The sequence below is a fragment of the Rhizophagus irregularis genome, chromosome 16, assembly GCF_026210795.1.
Source record: "Rhizophagus irregularis chromosome 16, complete sequence".
Classification (NCBI taxonomy): Eukaryota; Fungi; Glomeromycota; class Glomeromycetes; order Glomerales; family Glomeraceae; genus Rhizophagus; species Rhizophagus irregularis.
This window is the reverse complement of record NC_089444.1, coordinates 2019453-2040790: the sequence shown is the minus strand read 5'-3', so window position 1 is coordinate 2040790 and position 21338 is coordinate 2019453. Positions and strand designations below refer to the sequence as shown.

At 31.7% G+C, this 21338-nt stretch overlaps 5 protein-coding genes across 5 annotated transcripts; all 5 read right to left on the bottom strand.

Annotated features, from left to right (window-relative positions):
• Window positions 1-1974: 1974 nt before the first annotated feature.
• Window positions 1975-2202, bottom strand: OCT59_008217 (uncharacterized protein; the record flags this gene model as incomplete). Its single annotated transcript, XM_066142313.1, has 1 exon — window positions 1975-2202. The coding sequence occupies one exon, from the start codon at window positions 2200-2202 to the stop codon at window positions 1975-1977; it is 228 nt and encodes a 75-aa protein (XP_065999206.1).
• Window positions 2203-6361: 4159 nt separating this feature from the next.
• Window positions 6362-6852, bottom strand: OCT59_008216 (uncharacterized protein; the record flags this gene model as incomplete). Its single annotated transcript, XM_025310992.2, has 2 exons — window positions 6362-6695; window positions 6764-6852. 2 exons carry the CDS (start codon window positions 6850-6852, stop codon window positions 6362-6364), a joined length of 423 nt encoding a protein of 140 aa, XP_025176243.2.
• A 302-nt stretch (window positions 6853-7154) lies between these two features.
• On the bottom strand, window positions 7155-7484 carry OCT59_008215 (uncharacterized protein; the record flags this gene model as incomplete). The annotated part of the gene is made up of 2 exons (XM_066142312.1): window positions 7155-7274; window positions 7338-7484. 2 exons carry the CDS (start codon window positions 7482-7484, stop codon window positions 7155-7157), a joined length of 267 nt encoding a protein of 88 aa, XP_065999205.1.
• A 168-nt stretch (window positions 7485-7652) lies between these two features.
• Window positions 7653-8391, bottom strand: OCT59_008214 (uncharacterized protein; the record flags this gene model as incomplete). The annotated part of the gene is made up of 3 exons (XM_066142311.1): window positions 7653-7768; window positions 7913-8087; window positions 8173-8391. The coding sequence occupies 3 exons, from the start codon at window positions 8389-8391 to the stop codon at window positions 7653-7655; spliced, it is 510 nt and encodes a 169-aa protein (XP_065999204.1).
• A 1027-nt stretch (window positions 8392-9418) lies between these two features.
• Window positions 9419-9978, bottom strand: OCT59_008213 (uncharacterized protein; the record flags this gene model as incomplete). Its single annotated transcript, XM_066142310.1, has 2 exons — window positions 9419-9677; window positions 9737-9978. The coding sequence occupies 2 exons, from the start codon at window positions 9976-9978 to the stop codon at window positions 9419-9421; spliced, it is 501 nt and encodes a 166-aa protein (XP_065999203.1).
• Window positions 9979-21338: the final 11360 nt, after the last annotated feature.

The following is a 21338-nucleotide window of genomic DNA, read 5'->3' as shown; positions in this document are numbered from 1 at the left end:
TGTGTTTGATTATAGTGTATCCGATGCTTGAAGGACCTGGTGCTGAGTTCGTGTTTACCAGTTCAAGTGTTCTTTGCCATTCTTCTAACGTTATCTCATCCATCAAATTAGCCATACACTCAGTGAATTCACCTTTTGGCCTATATATATTGCTCCAGAAAGCATCCTGTTCTATTGATTTGGTATTACGTTTTCGTAAAATTCCTGCAAAAGTATCTTTTGCATGGGTTCTAATTGTTTTAGGATCAATTGCTAATCTAACACTTTCATTTTTGTTAGAAATTACTGCTCGATCTATAATGATGTGTTCCTTAACAGCATCTTGTGTGGAAAGTAGCCACTTAGGAATATCTGAGTGTATAATGTTGCATCGCTTTTCTATGCTCTCTTGGATCTTACTTAGACGTTGTGCCTGTAAAAAATTTTTGTCTATTTTGCTTCTTTGTTTAACTACACCTTTAACATTATTAATCCATGTGTCTCTAAAAAGATCATGTGTAGGAATAATAAGTTGTTCATACTTATCTATGAAGTTATCATATTCTTTCCTTCTGTAATCATCATTGTATTTATTAAATCTATTCAACCAATAATCTATCCAATGAGCATCTTTGGCAATAAGGTAATCCTGATCTTTACATATTTTCCTAATTAGACTTTCCAATTTAGTAGTATGTCGCATAGTTTTATCTGCAAATGATAACTTATGTCTTGTATTGCGACTTCCTGGATATTTAACTAATTTCATGGGAAGCTCTATGTTCATTGCTATAGAAATAGCGCTCATAACATTATTCCAAAGTTCATTGAATCTTCGTTTTATTTCTTCTCCATCATTGTCCTTTCCGTCCCTTAATTGTATTTCACAATTAAATCCATCTATTAGTTGTTGGAAATCCCATGCTTCTATTTCTCTATCTAAAGTTTCGGTAAAATTTTCCCATTGTACATTGGTTATTTTACTAAAATCTACTATTCGTTTGTTTTGATGTTTATCTCCTAAATCTGGATCCTGTAATTGATCTGGGACGCAATGCCGGAAATTATTCCTAATGAATCCTGATATGTTTAGTGTTGTTGAAATTATACTATGATGACTGTTGGTGATCATCTGTGATGAATGCACCGAAAACTCTACTGGAATCACATCGGGTTTATGTGTGATCCAGATTTGATCAATCCTCGATTTTGAGATAGGACCTGATTTGCTTTTATTTTTATCCCATTTCTCATGTGTGAATATTTCTGCATCCGGATAAAGACTTCTACACACATCATAAAGACCTAATTGCAATAGTTGTATTAAGAATTGAGATCCTGGTTGTCCGGTACTGGGTGATCGGTCTATCCTATTGTTAATTGTGTCATTAAAATCCCCTAAACCAACGTGCAATACTACGGTGTTGTGAACTGATCGTTCATGTCCCTCCATAGCTATTATCAATTCGTCAATCAAATTTTTTCTCATGTTTTGATTGTTAGAAGCGGCGTATATTGACCAGACCCATATTTCTCTCTGTATGAATAAAAATTTAACTACTAGAATATATGGGGATATGCGTACTACTGAGTAATAATGTTTCATCCATTTGTTATGGATCACAAGTGCCATTCCCGATCCCTTAGTTTTTTGATCACGTTCACTAAAGATTATCGAATAGACCTTTGACTTAATGTCCTGGTTTATAAAATATTCCTGACGATAGTCTGTATTGGTTTCTGATATAGCCATAATGTCGATATTATTTCTTTACCAAATTCCAATAAATTATGAAGTTTCTGTATAGACGGGACACTAGCAATCCCATCTATATTATGTGCTGCAATGTGCATTTCTAAAAACATTGAATTTTTCGTCTCTTGGTCATTCAATTTCCCCTTAACAAATCTTAGCCTTTGTCTTGCTAAGAATGCGTTAATACTTTCTTCGTTTGTCGAGGACTCGACTACTTCTTCTATGTTGTCTTGATCCTTTCAGAAATCCCCCTTTTCAAACGTTAGTTCATTTGTTTCTGGGTGTATATCATTGTCTGCTTCACCACCCACTAAATATTCTTTTTGTTTTTGTTGTTGTGATCGTTCGTCACTTGTGTGTTGTATTGAGGACGCGTTATTGTCCTGATTATTCTTGTAGAGATTGCCCAGAGCTTGGCATTTTTCCCTCCCTTCCATTCTTACTACACGTGTAACTTCGTTTATCATCTTGTGTAACCTTCGTTGTTTTTTGTTTAGACCGGCTAAAAAAAAACTTTCATAGATAGCATATATTAGAATAGAAAGTATCATAAAATTTGTATAAATAGAGAGCGGAATTCAAAGTAATTCCATAGTTCAATAAAATAATATATTATTCAGTCATAATACATATAAATACTATCCAATATAATGTATATTAAATTTTATAATTGTTATATTAAATTATATAATTTATTATAATAAATGGTAAACTTTATTAATTATTATGTAAAAATATGTCTAAACTTTTTACAGTTTTACCAGTTTCATCAGTTTCGCAATTTCGCAAATTTTTAATTTTTTAATAAAATATTTCAACTAGTTTCGATTTCAACAATTGCAATTGTCTAAACTACTTAGTTTCACCCAGCAACCTTAATTCATGGGTTTATCACATTATTGACTCAATATAATCTTATGGCGTAATAAATGGCTATACCACAGAAACTTACGAAAGTCTTCACAAATATTTCGTTAAAATACTCTACCAAATTAGCAATAAAAAAGATGTCAAACCTCAGCTTTTACAAACTGTAAGTATTTGGAAATTTATTTATTGTATATATTTATTATATAACTTAAGATGGAAATTAAATTAATAGATAAAACGTCAAGCAATATCTATTAGAATGTCTCAACATTCAGTAAATCCAGCAAAAACACCTCACACTTGTAAATTTTCTGCAAGACTCTTTAAATTCTCTTTACAAGATGCAAATACATTTTTTAATGGAAAAAAAAATTCTGTAGACAATAAAATGCAGACCGGTTTTGCTAGATTTATAAGTTGTCTGGATTCATATCTAGTTTTACTTGATGGTTTTACAATTATTAGTAAAACCTGAATAAACATATATGGATCGGTAATACTGGAAAATGGTGCCATAATGTGTGCCACAAACAGGTATCATAATAAAGTATGATTTAGCGACATAGCTATTTCAATGAATTCTGAAGAATCAAATGATTATATATCAGACAAAGGACTTTGTTATGGACAGGTATTTTCCAATTTATGTAATAATTTATTATAAAAGTATTAATAAATATTTATTATTTATAGACTTTATTGTTAGCAGAAGTATTAACAGACTTACTGCTAAATCTCGCATTAATTCAATGGTACGATTTTAAATCTAAAAGGAACCCATATTTTATGGATGTCTTCACTTAAAATTGATAGAATTATATAACTTTGTAACTATAGAGTCTATACATAGTGTCGTTCACATAGTACCCCGATTTGATAAACAAAATGAATATTTTGTAAATAAATATATTTTTTAGTCACTTGATATAAAAGTTTTAATTTATTTTAATAAAATTATATCCTTAAAAGAATTTATGGGCACGTTTTTTATATCATAAATAAAATGCAGATTTATTTATTTAATTATTAACAACGTGGATGTGACATAAATAAATCGTAACTGAAATTTGTGTTTAATTTGTGTTCAATTTGTGTTGGTAATTCTGGTAAAAAATTATTAATTTTGGCTAGAGCTCCGCACGGGTTGGATCAGGTCAGGTTACCTGGTTAACCTGAACTGAAATTTTTTTTCAGGTTAGCTCGGGTCGGGTAAACCGTTCTGATCCAATCCGACTTATTTGATCTGAAAGTATTCGGGTTACTTCAGGTAACTTGGGTTACCTGAAGTTTTATTATTAAATATTGTAAAAAAATGTTTTGTAACATTTTTTACTATTGTTTTTATATATAAAATGCTGAAACTATTTGTTTCAGCATTTTTTTTCGATTTTACATGTAAAAGCGCCAGAATAATTAGTTTTGGCATTTTTCTTTTAGATTTTACATGTAAAAATGCTGAAACTGATAGTTTTGGCATTTTTTTTCAATTTTACATGTAAAAGCGCCAGAATAATTAGTTCCAGCATTTTTCTTTTTAATTTTACGTGTAAAAATGCTGAAACTGATAGTTTTGGCATTTTTTTCGATTTTACATGTAAAAGCGCTAGAATAATTGGTTCCAGCGTTTTTCTTTTTGATTTTACATGTAAAAATGCCAAAACTGATATTTTCGGTGGGTTTTTTCAATTTTATATGTAAAAGCGATGGAATAATTAGTTCTGGCATTTTTCTTTTTGATTTTACATGTAAAAATGCTGAAACTGATAGTTTTGGCATTTTTTTTGATTTTACATGTAAAAGTGCCAGAATAATTAGTTCTGGCATTTTTCTTTTTAATTTTACATGTAAAAACGCTGAAACTGATAGTTTTGACATTTTTTTTTCAATTTTACATGTAAAAGTGCCAGAATAATTAGTTCTGGCATTTTTCTTTTAGATTTTACATGTAAAAATGCTGAAACTGATAGTTTTGGCATTTTTTTTTATTTTACATGTAAAAGTGCTGGAATAATTAGTTCTGGCATTTTTCTTTTTGATTTTACATGTAAAAATGTCAAAACTGATAGTTTTGGCATTTTTTTTCAATTTTACATGTAAAAGCGCCAGAATAATTAGTTCCAGCATTTTTCCTTTTGATTTTACATGTAAAAACGCTGAAATTGATAGTTTTGGCATTTTTTTCAATTTTACATGTAAAAGCATCAGAATAATTAGTTCTGGCATTTTTCTTTTTGATTTTACATGTAAAAATGCTGAAACTGATAGTTTCGACATTTTTTTTGATTGTACATGTAAAAACACTGGAATCATTAGTTTCAGCGTTTTCTTTTTGATTTTATATGTAAAAAATGCTGAAACTTTTAGTTTCGGCGTTTTTAATTTATTTGACCCAAATATATGTCAGGTCAACGGGTTGGGTCGGGTACCGACCAGCACTGACCCGATTTGTGTCAGGGCATGAATTTGATGACCTGACCTGAATATTTTGGGTCAACCCGTCGGATCACCCGATCTGTCAGATCAGTTTGCGGAGCTTTAATTTTGGGCAAATTTTGTTAAATTTGTTAAATTTGTGTTGAATTTGTGTTGCGTAATTTTTTATTTATCACAAGGGTATGATATTTAGTAATTGCATGTACGATGTACAATGTACAAGATTTTTTTTATGATTTTTTTAAGAAATGTACGCAAAATATTTAATCAGAATATAATTGTTTTATTTTTATATTGATGATTTTTTTTAAAAAAAAAAAAATTGATTTTTTTAAAATTCAATAGAATGTGCTAATAATAAATTGTTTTATTTTTAAATATGATATATTGATATTTATATTTAAAACAATTAAACATGTACAGTCACGTTAGAAAGTATTGCCTGATTCACTATTACATAGTAAATTACATATAAAAAATAAATACTGAGTTTTAAGATTAAAACAGCTCTTGCATTTTAACCTTCCTAAGGTTCAAATATTGTTATTTTAAAGAATATTATATTGGCTTTATAGTGATATAAAATTTAGAAATAATTAATAAAAGAAATATAAATATATATGCAGCTCATTTTTATATATAAATTTTATTTTTCAGATCTAAAATATATAAAAAAAAACTTTTTTACCTTATAAATAAAATAGCTCTTGCATTTTAACTTTTCCAAAATTCAAACATCAATATTTCAAAGAATATGGTATTGGCTTTAAAATGATATAAAATTTAGAAATAATTATTAAAAGAAAGTTGAATATGTATATAGCCTGAAATTTTCAATTTTTTATATGTTTTACTATAAAATTTGAATCGGGCGATACTTTCCGACATGATTGTACAAGATTTTCAATTATTTTTAAGTGACAGTTTGGTACCCAATAGGTGAAATTTAATAATAACGGTTTATGCAAATCATTGCCAAAAATGGCTAAAACCCGATTTTTGTTAGATTGACATTTTCTCACGTGATATTTAATGAAAATTCTGAATACGGCAATAAGTAGTGTCAATCCTAGCCAAGCCACTTGCAAAGTTGAAATCGCTAAAGTTTATCATCATCGACTTTACTATGAAGGAACACAACATTCTGACTGCAAATTTCCAGCTGATTCAAATATTGAGTGAAATATTTTTGAATAATTTTAACCACAACCGAATTGTATTTGGTTTTTATTTAGTTTTAAAGCCTTTATTTAGTTTTATTTATTAGTTTTTGCGTATAATTTCTTGTATTTCGTTCTAATATACAATTTACATTTCTGCTTATTATAAAGAACTCACATCACGAATATCTTTTACCATGTTTTCTGTAGCTTGTTCTTTGAAGGTTCGTGCATAAGTTGAAATCCAATTTTGTATTGTTGTTATCTTAGGTACATCTTCAGCTTCTAATTCTCCGGATTCAACAAATTTCATCAATTCATTATATATATCCTTTGCTAACATCTTATCTTTTTGGTTGAGATTTCCATTCAAGAAAAAACTTTTTAACAACTCCTTTACTTTCTTTTTCATCCTTTTTTCTTTCCCTTTTCCTCCAAATTTTTGATTGCTTTTTAGCGCCCATCCCATAGAAAATTGAAATTTCACGTCAATAGAACTAATTCAATACAAAACATGTAAGAAATTAATTTGAATTATATTTGTTTTAAGCTTCACATTATTTACTTTGCATCTTCTAATTCATCATTTTCATTATTATTATCCATAAATTCTGGTACAATAGGATCAACCATATCTGTATCTATAGAATGCATTAGCCAAAAGCTCTTAACAAACCTAAAAAAAATATTTTTTACAATTGATCACCTGGTAGAGTTGGAATTGGAATTGTCCAAGCTAATTCAAGTTCAGTTTGTTCAGAAATTTTTGGATGGGGACGAACAATTGGTTTGATGCAAAGTTTGGCAATTGTAGAAGGAGAGAAATTGTTTCACAGTCCAAAATGTGGGAGTGATCGTGCACATATATAACCTATCATTTCACCAGAAACTGGCCATTTCCAATAAAACAAGTTTGAAATGCCTTTTATCATTTTGACATTTGATCCCAATTGATCTCAATCTGGTTCTAAATTTGCCAATGATATACTAGATAAATGTTTAGCCGCTTCCACTATATCTTTTCCTTCACAAACATCATATCCAATTCGAACATATCTTCTAATTGAATGGGCAATCTAAAGGTAAATATGATTTTAATGTGTAATTTATTACACAGCAATAAGCAATAGAATACTTACTGTAGCATGATGCGAATCAATAATTGTTTTAGCTTCGCCTGGTTCAAGAAACTGCCAATCACAAACTTCACTTTGGTACCATTCATTCCAATGTGCAATTATAGCCATAAGTTCTGATGAATGATAATGTGCTCCATTGTCTGACATTATTCTGATTCATTTTGGTGTATGTTTTATTGTTTCAAAACCAGCTTCAAATAAAGAGGCGGTAAACCAAGCATCTTGCTTAGTATCAGTTGACCAGTGATTATAAGCTCTTATCTCTAATTCTTCACAATTTTCTTTTTTTCTAAACATTAAGATCGTATGAAGAGTTCATCCTCTTTTACCAAAAAACTCTGCCTTTATTTCTCGAGCAGATCTTGGCAAAATTCTCATCTTGTAATCGGCAACAAATAATGCACCATTCTCATCAAGACTTGCCAAAGTAGCTTTAAATTAAGAATTCAAATATATCTTTTGTGTTGAATGGGCCAAATAATACTGTAAGTGTTTTTTATTTTTTTCTAAAATAGCTATTTGATCTTTTTTTATATGTAGATGCATGAATTCAAAAAATTCAAAAAATTGGTCACATTCTAAGCATTGTGAGTTATGATTTTCAAGACAATTTCCAAAAGCATATGGCAAACAATGAGAAATACAAGAATCATGTTTTGTTGTACCATCAGCATTAACCACTAATTCTTTTTCATAATAATCACGACGCAGATGACGTTTCAAAGCATCAATTTTTTGTAATACACTATTCTAATAATGTGATAAATAGGTAAATTACGATTATTATGTATTTTATTACAATAATATATTTATCAAAGAATATTTTTTTACTTACTAGTTGATCTTTTTGTAAAAATGTATTGCATGCAATAGCTATTAAGGATTCAAATGGAATATAGCCATAATCATTACCGGTAAGACAAAATCCACCTATATTATCTCGATATTTAATATTACTGCAGTTTGCTAATTGACCCATAAATGATATTTTTTTCATTCCATTAGGAAAAGTTTCTTCAAATTTTTTCCACAATTTAATTTTTTGATCATGCATATATAATATTGGTAATTCATTTTTATCAACCCGGTAAGAACTTGTGTAACTATATTTCAATCTTGAAAAAACATTAAAAATTGTTTTTCTTTAACTTCTGACATACGTTTAACAGTTCTTTATGTTTTTACTAAGGTTGGTACTTCTAGACCATATAGTCTTGCGTGTTTTCATGCAGAATTAACTATATCATTTCCTACCTGATGAAAATAAAGAATTGAAAATCAATGACGAAGAATTGGGATTGATAACAAAGAAAAATTAGTGATTGGTGATGATAAAGAAATTGGAGATTGGTAACAAAGAAAATCTGAAGATTGGTGACGTGACAAAAAAGAAATTGGAGATTGGTGACGAAGAAGAATTGAAGGTTGGTGACAAAGAAGAAATTGAAGATTTGTGATGAAAAAGAATTGAAGGTTGGTGACAAAGAAGAAATTGGAAATTGATGGTAAAAAGATTTTACTTTAAGCTTTTCTTTGAGTTTTTTATATGTAAAATTTTCAGCAATAATTGAAAGAATTCTTATTTTTCCATCAATTCCTCTTTTATTTGCCTTTAAAGCTTCTTGCAGACTTTTCCAAAGTATTTCACCTTCACTATCAGGCTGAAAAGAAGATTTCTTTTCTACCAACAATAACATTCCCGATTTAAAAAGATTTGCTAAATTGTCTCTATCAGATAAAGGATCTGGTGCTTTTGTCTAAAATTTGATCATGTGTTGTTTTTTTGTAAATGGAGTAATATTAATACAACCAGAAGCACGAATCATTGCTTGCCATGCACCTAATTCTTTTTCTTGAAACTGATAATTAGCTAGATAGATTTGAAATAAAATATTAGGAAATTGAATTATTGTATTATTTTGTTCGTACCAATTCTTAAATAATTTTGACCAATCTGAAAATGGACTGGCAATTTTACAAGTTTTTATTTGTTGTCTAAATATAAGATTTAACTTATCAATATCATTCCAATCATTGCTCGTACATGTGATTGAATTATTTCTTAACTTGTCCAATTCTTGTTAAACATATAAATTGGTAATTCCAAATAAAGCTGCTCCATCAAACTTGTTAAGAATATTAATAGACTTCCAAATTTCATTAGGATTAATTCCTTCGTTATGGTATTGATTAATATCGCCATCATAAACATCTAAATTACAATTATCTTCTATAGATTGTACAAAAAGTGATTGTTTGCCCTTATATTTTGTTATAAGTGTAAAAAGAAATCCTGGACCAGCACCGTAACAACCTTTATGAGATGAAATACCAATTTGACTAACCACAATTAAAATTTGATCTATACGAATAAAAATTGGAATAAATAAATATCAAACAATAATTCATTAGTAATTATTTCATCATCAAATCCCATAACAACCATTCCCGAATACTCTGTCTTATTCTTTCTAAAAACTTGTTTATACGTGTTGTTAATGGCTGCAGAAGCCGATTGTTGAATTCCAGAATCTTTGCCATTACAAAGACAACGAAAACTTGGCTTGTGTGTTTGTTTATTATCAAGAATTGTTATTGCAAAGTTTTCATCATTTAAACAGCAATTAATAGACATAAACATTCGATAAGATATTGCTTTAATACAGATTTGATTAGACTTAACGCTAGTTTCGCTAGTTTGGTCAAATTTGCGTGATTCCTATCAATATTGTGCATAAATACCATAATGTAAGTCTTGTATAATATCTCTCTTGGCTAGAAGAGTTATTGTATACTGTTTTTTTTACTCATTAGAAAAATTTTAATATAAAGAACGAAACATTCCAAAAAATGGTTTTTTTTATTAATACAAAGCCCGTAAAATTAATTATAGATTGCCGATCATTTTATCCTAATGAGTGACGATTTATCCCTTAATTGAAATGAAACTGAAATTAAACTAAGATTTTTTTTATTTTTTGATTTAATCATGATATTTATATTTAGATAATCCATATCTGCATGAGATTTAATTAATATGTTTAATGATGAAAAATGTAATAAATTAAATTTTAATTGAAACGAGAAATAAAATCAACCCAAAGAGGTATTGTTCAAATTTTATTTAAAGTGACATTTTACGACTTTCTTTCTACCTAAATTTTCACTCATCCTAAAATCAAATTATAAAAATCAAATCTAATCTAATAATGTTTTGCCAAATACGTTCACGTCATTCCCACTATAACGTCCATTGGAACTGGGTTATGATGGATGAACTTGTTGACATACACTAAGACAGAAACTGCGCCTACCACAATATTAATTAATGCTCTAAAAAAAATCTGATCTGTCAGATTCTGATCGGATCAGATAAATTTAATCTGCAGTTCAGATTCAGATCAAAAAAAATTTGATCTGAACAAATCAGATTAGCTTCAAATCAAATCAGATCAGATCAAATCAGATTCAGATTAGGCTTATTTAAAAACTGAATCTGATTAGATTAGATCTGACAGATTTGATTCAGATTTCAGATTTGATTTAACTAATAATTTCAGCCGAATTCATAATGCCGGCTGGAATTAATTCATAATTTTAAACTTCAGCCAAAACGGATATGTCGCTTATTTCCTTTTTTGGGTGTCGTCTAAAGCGGAGTCAAATCACGTAATTCGATATAATATGAGTGATTTATGAATCAAGTTTAACATAAACTTGAAAATCATAAAATAAGTGTATTTTAGCCTGCTCTACGAGTTTACTTAAGGTTAGAAGGTAGATTTTGAATGCTGGTTTTCACTTTATATATTAGCAAAAGCTTTTTTGCCAATCATATCCAAAAATGGATAGACAAAAATGAAAAGTCAAATAAATCGAAAACGGCATTCAAAACTCATTTTGTCATTCTAAGTAAACTTGCAGAGCAGGACAAAATACACTTAGTATATATGTTTAAAAGATCATATATATATTGCGAAAAATTTTATTTAGAAAATAAATTTTTTTTGAAGTCACGTGATTTGACTCCGCTTTAGACGTCCTCCTTTTTTGGCGATAGCCATTCCACAAAAATCGATTTTTATAGGATCCAAATTTGTGTAACCATAAATTCCTTTTTAGGAAATTCAATAATTCCTGCCGGAGTTAAGTGCATAATTCTGGCTGAATTACATATTTACAAATTATAGCTTTAGAATTTATAACATATTTATTCCAGATTCAAATCAGATTCAAATCAGATCAGATCAGATTCAGAAGTAGATTCAGATCGATCAGATTTAATCGTTTTGCAGATGGATCGAGATCGATTTGAATCTGATTAAATCTGATCTGATTCAGATTAAATTTAAACCGATCTGATTCAGATCAGATCAAATCAAATCAGATTTAATTAATTTCAGATCAGATTGAATTTAAGTAAAATCTGATCTGATCTGATCTGATTAAATCTGATCTGATTCAGATTAAATTTAAACCGATCTGATTCAGATCAGATCAAATCAAATCAGATTTAATTAATTTCAAATCAGATTGAATTTAAGTAAAATCTGATCTGATCTGATCTGTTAGGAGCACTAATATTAATGGTAGAAGCCACCATGATTTTTGGAACTCTGTTGCCAATAGGTTCATATGACTAATATCTATAATTTCTTTAAAAAAGAATTTAAATTCAAATTAACCAATTCATTTAATTGAATCAGAATTATATATGAAGTTGAAATTAAAGCCCAAAAGTAGAAATATTTCGACTTGGAAAGGTCAAAAGTCAAAATTAAAGTCAAAATGATTGAAATTACATCATAGTCATATGATTTTTATAATTATAATTTAATATAAAATTTTAAACGTGAATAACTCCGTCAATATTGATGCTATAAATATGAAATACATATCATTGGAATCCTCTCGATGAGCTGAATCCAACCGTGTAAAGATCATAAAAATCGATTCACTGGATGTGGAGTTCGTTAACTTTGAATTTAATATTATTGTTTATTATAAAATCATATGACTATGATGTAATTTCGACCATTTCAACTTTTGGAGGGGCTCAAGTCAAAATCATTTTGACCATTTTGACCATTTCGGAAGTCAAAATTAACCAATTTCAGTTTCATGTATAATCAGAATAAATAGAATATTTCATACGAAGGTTTTTGGGCAACAGTACAGCCAAAAGTGAAGGAATCTCGTTAGGGACTACCATGTAAGTAAATAAATAAAATTACATTCATATAAATTAAATGTATTTATTGACTATTCAAACTGATTTTGATATTTAGAACTATGTCCTTTATTGTAATGGTAACCCTGGGCGGCAGTTGTGAACGCGTACTGGCCAAAGATATTATCGCGAATTTAGAACAAGATTTTGGGAGAGGCCAGGTAATTATACTATAATAAAATTTATAATTAATATTTACGTTCATGTTTAAAATTTGATAAATTTGATCAATTTTAGTCATACGTGATGATCGTAGGAGAAGAAGAAACTTACCTACATATCGTAGAAGATAATTATTTTTATTTTTTTATTTATTAAGTGAGTAGCTAGTAGGCCCAGTCTGTACTAAATATTGGCTGAAGACTCACATTTTTTTTGGGCTGTGACTGATACTGACATCCACGCCATACAGCCTGGGTACTATTTTATAAAATAGTAGTAAACAAGTATCAAATATGTATTTTTTTTATTAAGTTATAATAAAAATTAGAATTTACTTTAATTTTTAACATAAAAATTGTAAATAATAAAAAATTCATAAATAAAAATAAATTTGCTTTTCCAAACTTAAAAGAAAGGTATTTATATAAAAGAAAAGGTGTTTATATTATTTTTGATTATTCAATAGTATCACATGCCTCTTGTATACGTTCTACTGCATACGCAGCTTTAACGATTGAATAGTAATATTACGCAAGTTTACATTTTCAAAATATTTTAACTGTAATACAGTTAAAGTTTTCTATAACGAATCCCATAGGCCAGAGATTAAAATTCGTTATAGTAAAAAATTCGCTATACTAAAAGCCATTTTATTATAAATATAAAGATTTGTACCTGAACTTTTCTTCATATAAAAATTCGCTATAGAGAACTTTAATTGTATTATGCAAGTTTACAATCTCGTAAATTAATATTTTACCATAATATTACGCAGGTTTACAGTCTCATAAATTTTTGAAATATTTTAACCGTAATATTACGCAGATTTACAGTCTTGTAAATTTTCAAAATATTTTAACCGTAATATTACACAAATTTACAATCTCGTAAATTTTTGAAATATTTTAACTGTAATATTATGCAGGTTTACAGTCTTGTAAATTTTTGAAATATTTTAACTGTAATATTACACAGGTTTACAGTCTCGTAAATTTTTGAAATATTTTAACCATAATATTACGCAGGTTTAAGGTTGCTGAAGAAACTAGGGTTTTGGCAAATTGGCAAAATGCTGAAATAGCGAAACTTTGCTGAAACTATATGAAAGTCTTATTAAAAAGTTGGCAAAATTCTGGAAAAAAGCAAAACCGAGAAGTTTAGGCAGGTAACCTTACGCAGGTTTACAGTTTTGTAAATTTGCAAAATATTTTAACCATAATATTGCGTAAATCTTATGATATTGAAAACTTGTATAAATTTTAACCGTAATGTCACATAAATCTTACAAAATTGTAAACTTACGTAATATTTTAAAATTTTTTGAAATATTATGCTATAAACTTTCGTAAACTTACAAATCGTAAACTTACACAATTTTTCGCGCTATAAAATTTTTTGATTTAGTATTGCTTAAAATTTTTTTTTTCTTTCTTTTATAATAATGTACAGATTTTTTTTAATATGCCAAGAAGAAAAAAAAAATTTAATAAATAAAGTTATTTAAATACAGTCAACTCTCTTTATAGTCACACATTTGGGACAGTCCATATTTGGTGATTATAAAGAGATGTGACTATATAAAAAATTTCTTATATTTGTATATCATAATTCCAGCCAAAAATTAACATAATTTTAGCCAGAATTATACTTAAAACTTTATTGTATCGTAACTTCGCCAATATTAATCATAGAGAGATGATCTTACCGCCATTCAATTCGTCTTGATGAGACAGTTCTAATGGTATAAAATACGTCAAAATCCAATCACTAGATTAATTTCCAAAATTAAAAAATATTAATGGTTTTTGTGTAATAACTCTGTCAATATTGATTCTAGAAAGACGATCTTACTACCATTCGATTCGTCTTGATGAGACGAATCTAATGGTATAAGATACATCGAAATCCAATCACTAGATCAATTTCCGAAATTAAAAATATTAAATGGTTTTTAAGTAATAACTCCGTCAATATTGATCACAGAGAGATGAGCTTACCACCATTCGATTCGTCTCGATGAGGCGATTCCAACGAGCTATAAATCGTCTTTTTACAATCACTAGGTACCGAGAAATCTAGCAAAATGTTAAATAGCGCAGTAAACGTAAATCAAGAAATATTATAATGCCGATGTTTAACATTTTGTTGAATAACTCGTCAGTCAGTGATCGGAAAAGGATAAAACTAAAAGGATAAAACTAACTCTCTCCCGTTCTGCTCACTTGACAATATTTACGAAAAAATAAAAAATTTTTTTAAAAGTTTTTTATTACTTTTTCTTTATATTTTCTTTATTTTAGATAACTGCGACACTTTACAAAATGGCTAAAGATAACAAAAAGAAAGATAACAAGTCTAACAAAGATACTACTTCTAAACGTCCTGCCTCTAGCTCTCCAACTGGCAACGTTTCTGGTCAAGGTTCCTCTATGTCTGGTCCTTCGAACACTCCACCTTCGACCACCTCTACTAATAAACGTCTGCCGAGTCAGTGCTGACGACTCTGTCATGGATGTTGATAAACCTCTCACGCCTCCTGGCCCTGTTGAGACAACTTCCGCTGAGATACCTTCTCAACCTGATACCTCCTCTCTTGACGCTTCTCAACACGCACCTGCTAATAACACCGATAAAGGCAAAAGCCCTGATATTACTCCCGCAGTTTCCTTCCCAGAACGTGCTGCCTCCCCGGACGCGTCCCAAGCTGCAGTACAATCTCAACCTACACTTTTTTACGCCTCGGCTGCTCCTAATGACGTCGAGGATTTTTGGACTCACTTCGCTTCGAACCACGACGCGTGCGACGCGGTTGATCGACAACTTTCCTTGTTCCCCTCTTATGGTAGTCGTGCCACGTGTAGTGGATCCAACAATTTGAAAAGGATCATCGTTCACTTCCGAAAAAAGGAAGATCTTATCAAAGCCGTAGCTTCCCCTATGGATTCTTTGTTTGGCTTGCATTTCCATGCATATGACCCCCAGGCTATTAAAGCAGATGAACACGCGCGTACCCTGGTGGTTACCAACATCCCCCTTTTTATAACTGACACTCTTTTGCGTGGTACTTTTTCCCATTACGGCAATATTGTTCGCTGCCATACCCATTTATCTAAACTTTATCGTACTGCATACATTACCTTTGAATCTACTGGTGCTTTACAGAACCTCGACTCTACCTGGGGCGTCCTTTGTGGAGGACATTGTTTGCGTATCTGCCCGCTACTTTCTCACCTGAACAACGCGCTGAAAGACGCGCTTATGTTGCTTTACTTGCCGGTCTCCCGCGTGGTACTATAGCGGTCGATCTTGCTGAAATTGCCGAAGAAATTTCCGCTAAATCTATCAATGTTCCCTTCTCTATGAATTCTTACAATCCCAAACCTTACGCCTATTGCCATTTTGCCTCTGAAACAGCTATGGATAATGCTAAATCTATTTCATGTGCCCTCAAGAAAGTTGGCCTTACCTGGCATTCTCCGGATGAAGTCACTTCTCTTTGTCATCGATGTGGTCGCCCTAATTGTAACCCTGATCGATGTGGTTCTTCATCTAGACCTAATCGCCCTTCTTGCCCTTGGCAATCTAATGATAAATTACGTGCTTTATATAACAAGCATCTACCTCCTTCTCATCCTGCTAAACGACATAACCGTTTTGCCCGCCCTGATAACAATAATGATGGACAAAGCCGTACCAATGCTTCTCGCCATCATTCTAAATCCAGACCTAATAACCGACAACAATCTCGTTCTCGTTCTCAACATCGACCATGGAATCGCGACAATCTTAACAACAACAATAATAATCAACGTCGCCGTATTCCTGATGCAAATGAACTTGATCACTATGCTGATGGCATGGATGTTACATACCCTGCTCCTCCTACTGTGCTTACTGATTGGAAATCTATTGGTGCTGCTCTTGAAAAAGTAGTTGAAGAATTAGTCCTTCTTACCACACAATTTGCTACCATGAACAGCCGCATCACTAATTTGGAATCTGCTATGGCTGTTCGTGCTCCTATTCCTGGCCCTTTTGTCACTAAACCTCCTTCCTACATCCCTTCCTCTATGCAAGGATGGGATGATACAGTGAATCGAAATGATAATAATATCCTCGTTGATGTTAATTCTCCTCCTTTGCAATCAACAAGTGGTTTTTCCCCAATTCCTCATTTTACTTCCATTCCACCTTCTAACGTCGCCCCTTCCTCTCCTATTGATATGGAACAGCGACTCTCCTCTCTTTCTGACACTGTTGCCTCTTTGGCTGGCTTGATTAAAGAAGGAATCCAACAAAACAACCTCATCCTAGCTCGGCAACAAGGCCAGGCTAATCAATAATTGTTCTCCTTTTTCCCCTTCTTTATTACCGATTTATCAGTGTGTAATAATGATGGACAACAAAATACATAATTTTTCTCCTCACCCCTCTCCCCTTATTAAATTTGGTCAATTAAATGTTAATGGTTTATGTTCTCCAGTTCGACAACAACATTTACTTAATTTTTTTCTCCACTCTTCCTTTGGTGCTCTATCTGTTAATGATACGCGTCTTTCCCCTTCAAATGCTAAATTTATTTTCAAAAACGAACACTCCCAACATCACTTTAAGTCCTATTGGGCTTGTTCATCTTCTTTTCGCCCTCATGATGGTGTTAGTATTTTGCTACGTAATCCTCTTCATAAGCATGTCCAAACAATTGATCCTTGGAAAGGTCAACTTCTTAAATTAGATTTGTTTTTTCATCAAACCAAAATCTCTATTATTTCTATATATTACCCTCCTTCTGGTTCTATTCATCAATCTATTTGTAATGATCTTATTACTAAACTCCTCTCCTGGCTTGATTATGCCAGAAATAACAATTATTTTGTAATTATTCTTGGCGACTTTAATATTGATGAAGTTGCTCATTCCCATTATTCATCTAATCATTTTAAGCTTCTTCGCTTGCTTTCTTCTCGGTTTTTTACCGATCATCAAGCTCACTCTTCTACAAATGGTCCTGATCCCACCTTCTTTCATGATAATGGATCTTCTAGACTGGATTATATTTGGTCTTCACCTGGTTTTCCTGCCCCTGGTCTTTTTTCGCAAGTGGTTACTTGCCCGGATCTCCTTGATCGTCCTTTTACAGATCACAAAGTTCTTACAACTATCTTTGACTTCAGTTCTTGCCTGGCTGTTTTGGCTAAATCTCGTCTCAAACAAAAAAAAGAAATGCGTACTATTTTTTCTTACGCTTCCACTTCAGTTGAACAATGGATTAATTTTACCACTGTGATTCTCTTGGAGTTTATTTAGATAGACAATATCACCCTGATTTTGATTTCTCCTCTCTTTCTCTTGATCGTATGTGGCATGCATTGAAAGCTGCCATAATTAGTGCTGCAATTGAAACTCTACCCTTTCAAAAAGTCTCCAATACATACCGACATTCATATTCTCCTGAATTGACTAAACTTATTGCTATTAACAAGTTTTTAGATCGATTTTTATATCGCCTTACTACTCGTCGTTTTAATCGGCCTACTCAGATTGCGCAAATGACTGCCGCTTTGCCCTCTTATCTTGAAAATTTAGCATCCTTACTTCCTGATTATTCAGTTCCTACCTATTCTACATCCCCTGTATCTGTATTTAAATCGTTTTTACGATTACAGAAGAATTTAGTTTCTGCCTTTTTGTCTACTAAATTTGCCCAACACCTTACGGACTCAGTGGAATATTATACTGCACTACGTGACGAACACTTTTCGAACTCGTTTGGCACCTTTATAGATTCTGCCCTATCAGTAGAAAAACGCTTAATTGTTCTTGATCGTGTCCTGGTCGTACTGGACTCAACTCCTACCTTATTAACGGATCCTTCGGACATTAAACAAGCTGCTATTTCTCATTTTCAATCGATTGTTTCTCCTCCGTTGGTCCGCTATTCTTCCATCACTTCATTTCCCGCCCAATGGCAACAAGCTTACACTCCTCTTACAAATGTGTCTGCTTCTTTATATGATCCTGTTTTGGCGCCTATTTCCCTACAAGAATGGTCTGCTGTGATTTCCTCCATGCCAAATAACAAAGCTTCCGACCCTTCAAAAATTTCTTATGAGATGATTAAACACTTGTCCGGTGAAGCCTTGGATTTTTCTCTTTTACTTGCCAATACTTGCCTTTCTCGTGGTGATATTCCTGCTGACTGGCGTGAAGCCGTGGTTTATCCTATTCCTAAACCTCATGACTTTGATGCTCAACTTAAGAACACTCGACCTATTACCCTTCTGGAAACAGTTCGAAAATGTGTAGTTAAGGTCGTCACGAATCGTCTTTCCAACATTCTTGCTGATAATAAAATTCTCCAAGGTGGTAATTTTGCTGGTTTACCTGGTGGTTCTACGGATGTCCCTATTAAGATGCTGGATGCGATTATTTATCAACATAAACATGACTCTACTGATGATCAGGAACTATGGATCATTTCTCAAGATATCTCTAAAGCTTTTGATTCTATGGATTTAAATATGCTTAAATTAGCTTTAGATAGATTACATATCCCTGCACTTTTAGTGCGATTTATTTTGAATCTTTTTACACGACGAAATAATAAGATTATTACTTGTCATGGCGATACAGCTGCTTATAGAGTACGTGTTGGTATCGATCAAGGAGAAATCATTTCCCCTTTTCTTTGGGTTATTTATTTGGATCCCTTACTTACTATTTTGAATCAAGAAGCACGAGATCCTTTTATTTTAAATTCTTCAGCTCTTCTAAATTATTCTCCACTTGAATTTGAACAACATTCCTTACCAATTTCACATTTAACGTTTATGGATGATTCTACACTTATTGCCTCTTCAAAGTCCGGAATAGAAGATCGTCTTTCTATTACTGCTGAATTTTATACTTTAAATAATGTTCAAGCCAATTCAGCAAAATATGTTCTTCTTTCATCCTCTTCGCCTTCTTCAAAGATTATTTTTGAACTTTTACCTTCTTCTTTAGTTTCCGATACTTCTCTTTCTCTTTTTTCTTTATCTCTTAATACTTCATTTCGTTTCTTAGGAGTTTGGTTTTCCTTGTCCGCCTCTTCCGCTTTTGTTTTGAAACAAGCGCGCTCCATGGTCAAAGATATGGCTGCTCTTCTGGGCCCGAAGAAATTATTAGCTCAACATGTGGCCTATCTCTATAATGCTGTCCTTCTTCCGCGATTGGAATTTCGTCTTCAAACTACCCTTTTCTCTGAAAGTACTATTCAATCAATAGTTAAACCTATGTTTTCATTACTTCGAAGAAAAGCTGGACTTGCTGCGACTACTCCATTGGCTTTGTTATTTCTTAAACTTCCTTTTTCGATTCAGAATGCTTTTTATCGATTCCTTTCTTTCCATATTGCATCTTGGCAAAAAATTTTCATTCACCCTGACTTCAAAGATTTTGCCCTTTATGCTATCTCCTATCTTCAAGGATATTTGGGTGCTGAAAGTTGCCCGACTACTATTGACTTAGAACCATGGTCACAAGTCATTTCTTTACGGACGCATACTTTGTTTAATTCATTACTGTTTTCTTCGCGATTGAATATCACGTGGTCCCTCTCTTTCCGACCTCTGAGGCAGGACTTGCAACCAGCTTCGCCACTCCGATCCATTTTACCGCATTCGATTTTTCGGACTGCTTGGAAACTTTGGAAAAATTTAAATCTTTTTGTCCTTGCTCAATTGGTTTCCCCTTGTGGACGATATCTTATGAATTGGCTTGACCTTCGATACCTTGGTATCGTTGGTCGTAAAGGACGGATTCCTACTTGGTTCAATTTTATTAAAAATAATTTTCTTTCTTCTCCTTTTTCTTCTTTATTGTTGCCTTTATATTTTATTAATTCTTCTTTTACTTTAGCTTCCCCTTGTTTATTAGATCATACTGTTAAAGATTATTTTTTTTATTCTCAATGGGCTATTAATTTTAATTCTGCTACCCGAACTTTATCTGTGGGCCGTGTTTGTATCACTTACAAGAAACAAGATTCTGCTATCATGTCTCATTGGCTTCCTGTATCTTCTTCCGCTGATGAACGATCTTACAATCCTTGTCCTGGATGTTCTTTTAATATCCCCGCCTTATCCAAGAAATCCGCAATTAAGCAACGCTGTAATAGTGAGAAGTGTTTTTTTAATGTAATCTTATCAGAAACCGTAGGCTATCCTACCAGAAATGCCAAAGTCTTTGCGGCTTACCTTCCGATTACTTTATCTACTTCATGGAGTTATGCTACTTCTCTGGCTCTTGTTCATTTGTCAAAACCGTCTTTATCTACTTTTTCCACTTTCTCTTCTTCCTTTAAGGATATGCCTGACGATGTTGTTTTACCACTTTCCGTGCAATCTCTGTATACTGATGGTTCTTTTCATGTTGCTACGGACTCTTCACCTGCTTCCATGACCTCTGCTTGGCTTGCCCGTTGATGATGATGACTTGTTGCTGAATCTTCATCTTTGCAAATTTTTTCATGTCTTCCTTCAGCCTTACGTTCTGAAATCTATGCTGTTGTATTAGGACTAAACGCTCTTTCCCATGGCTCTTCAATCTCCATTCATACTGATTGTAGT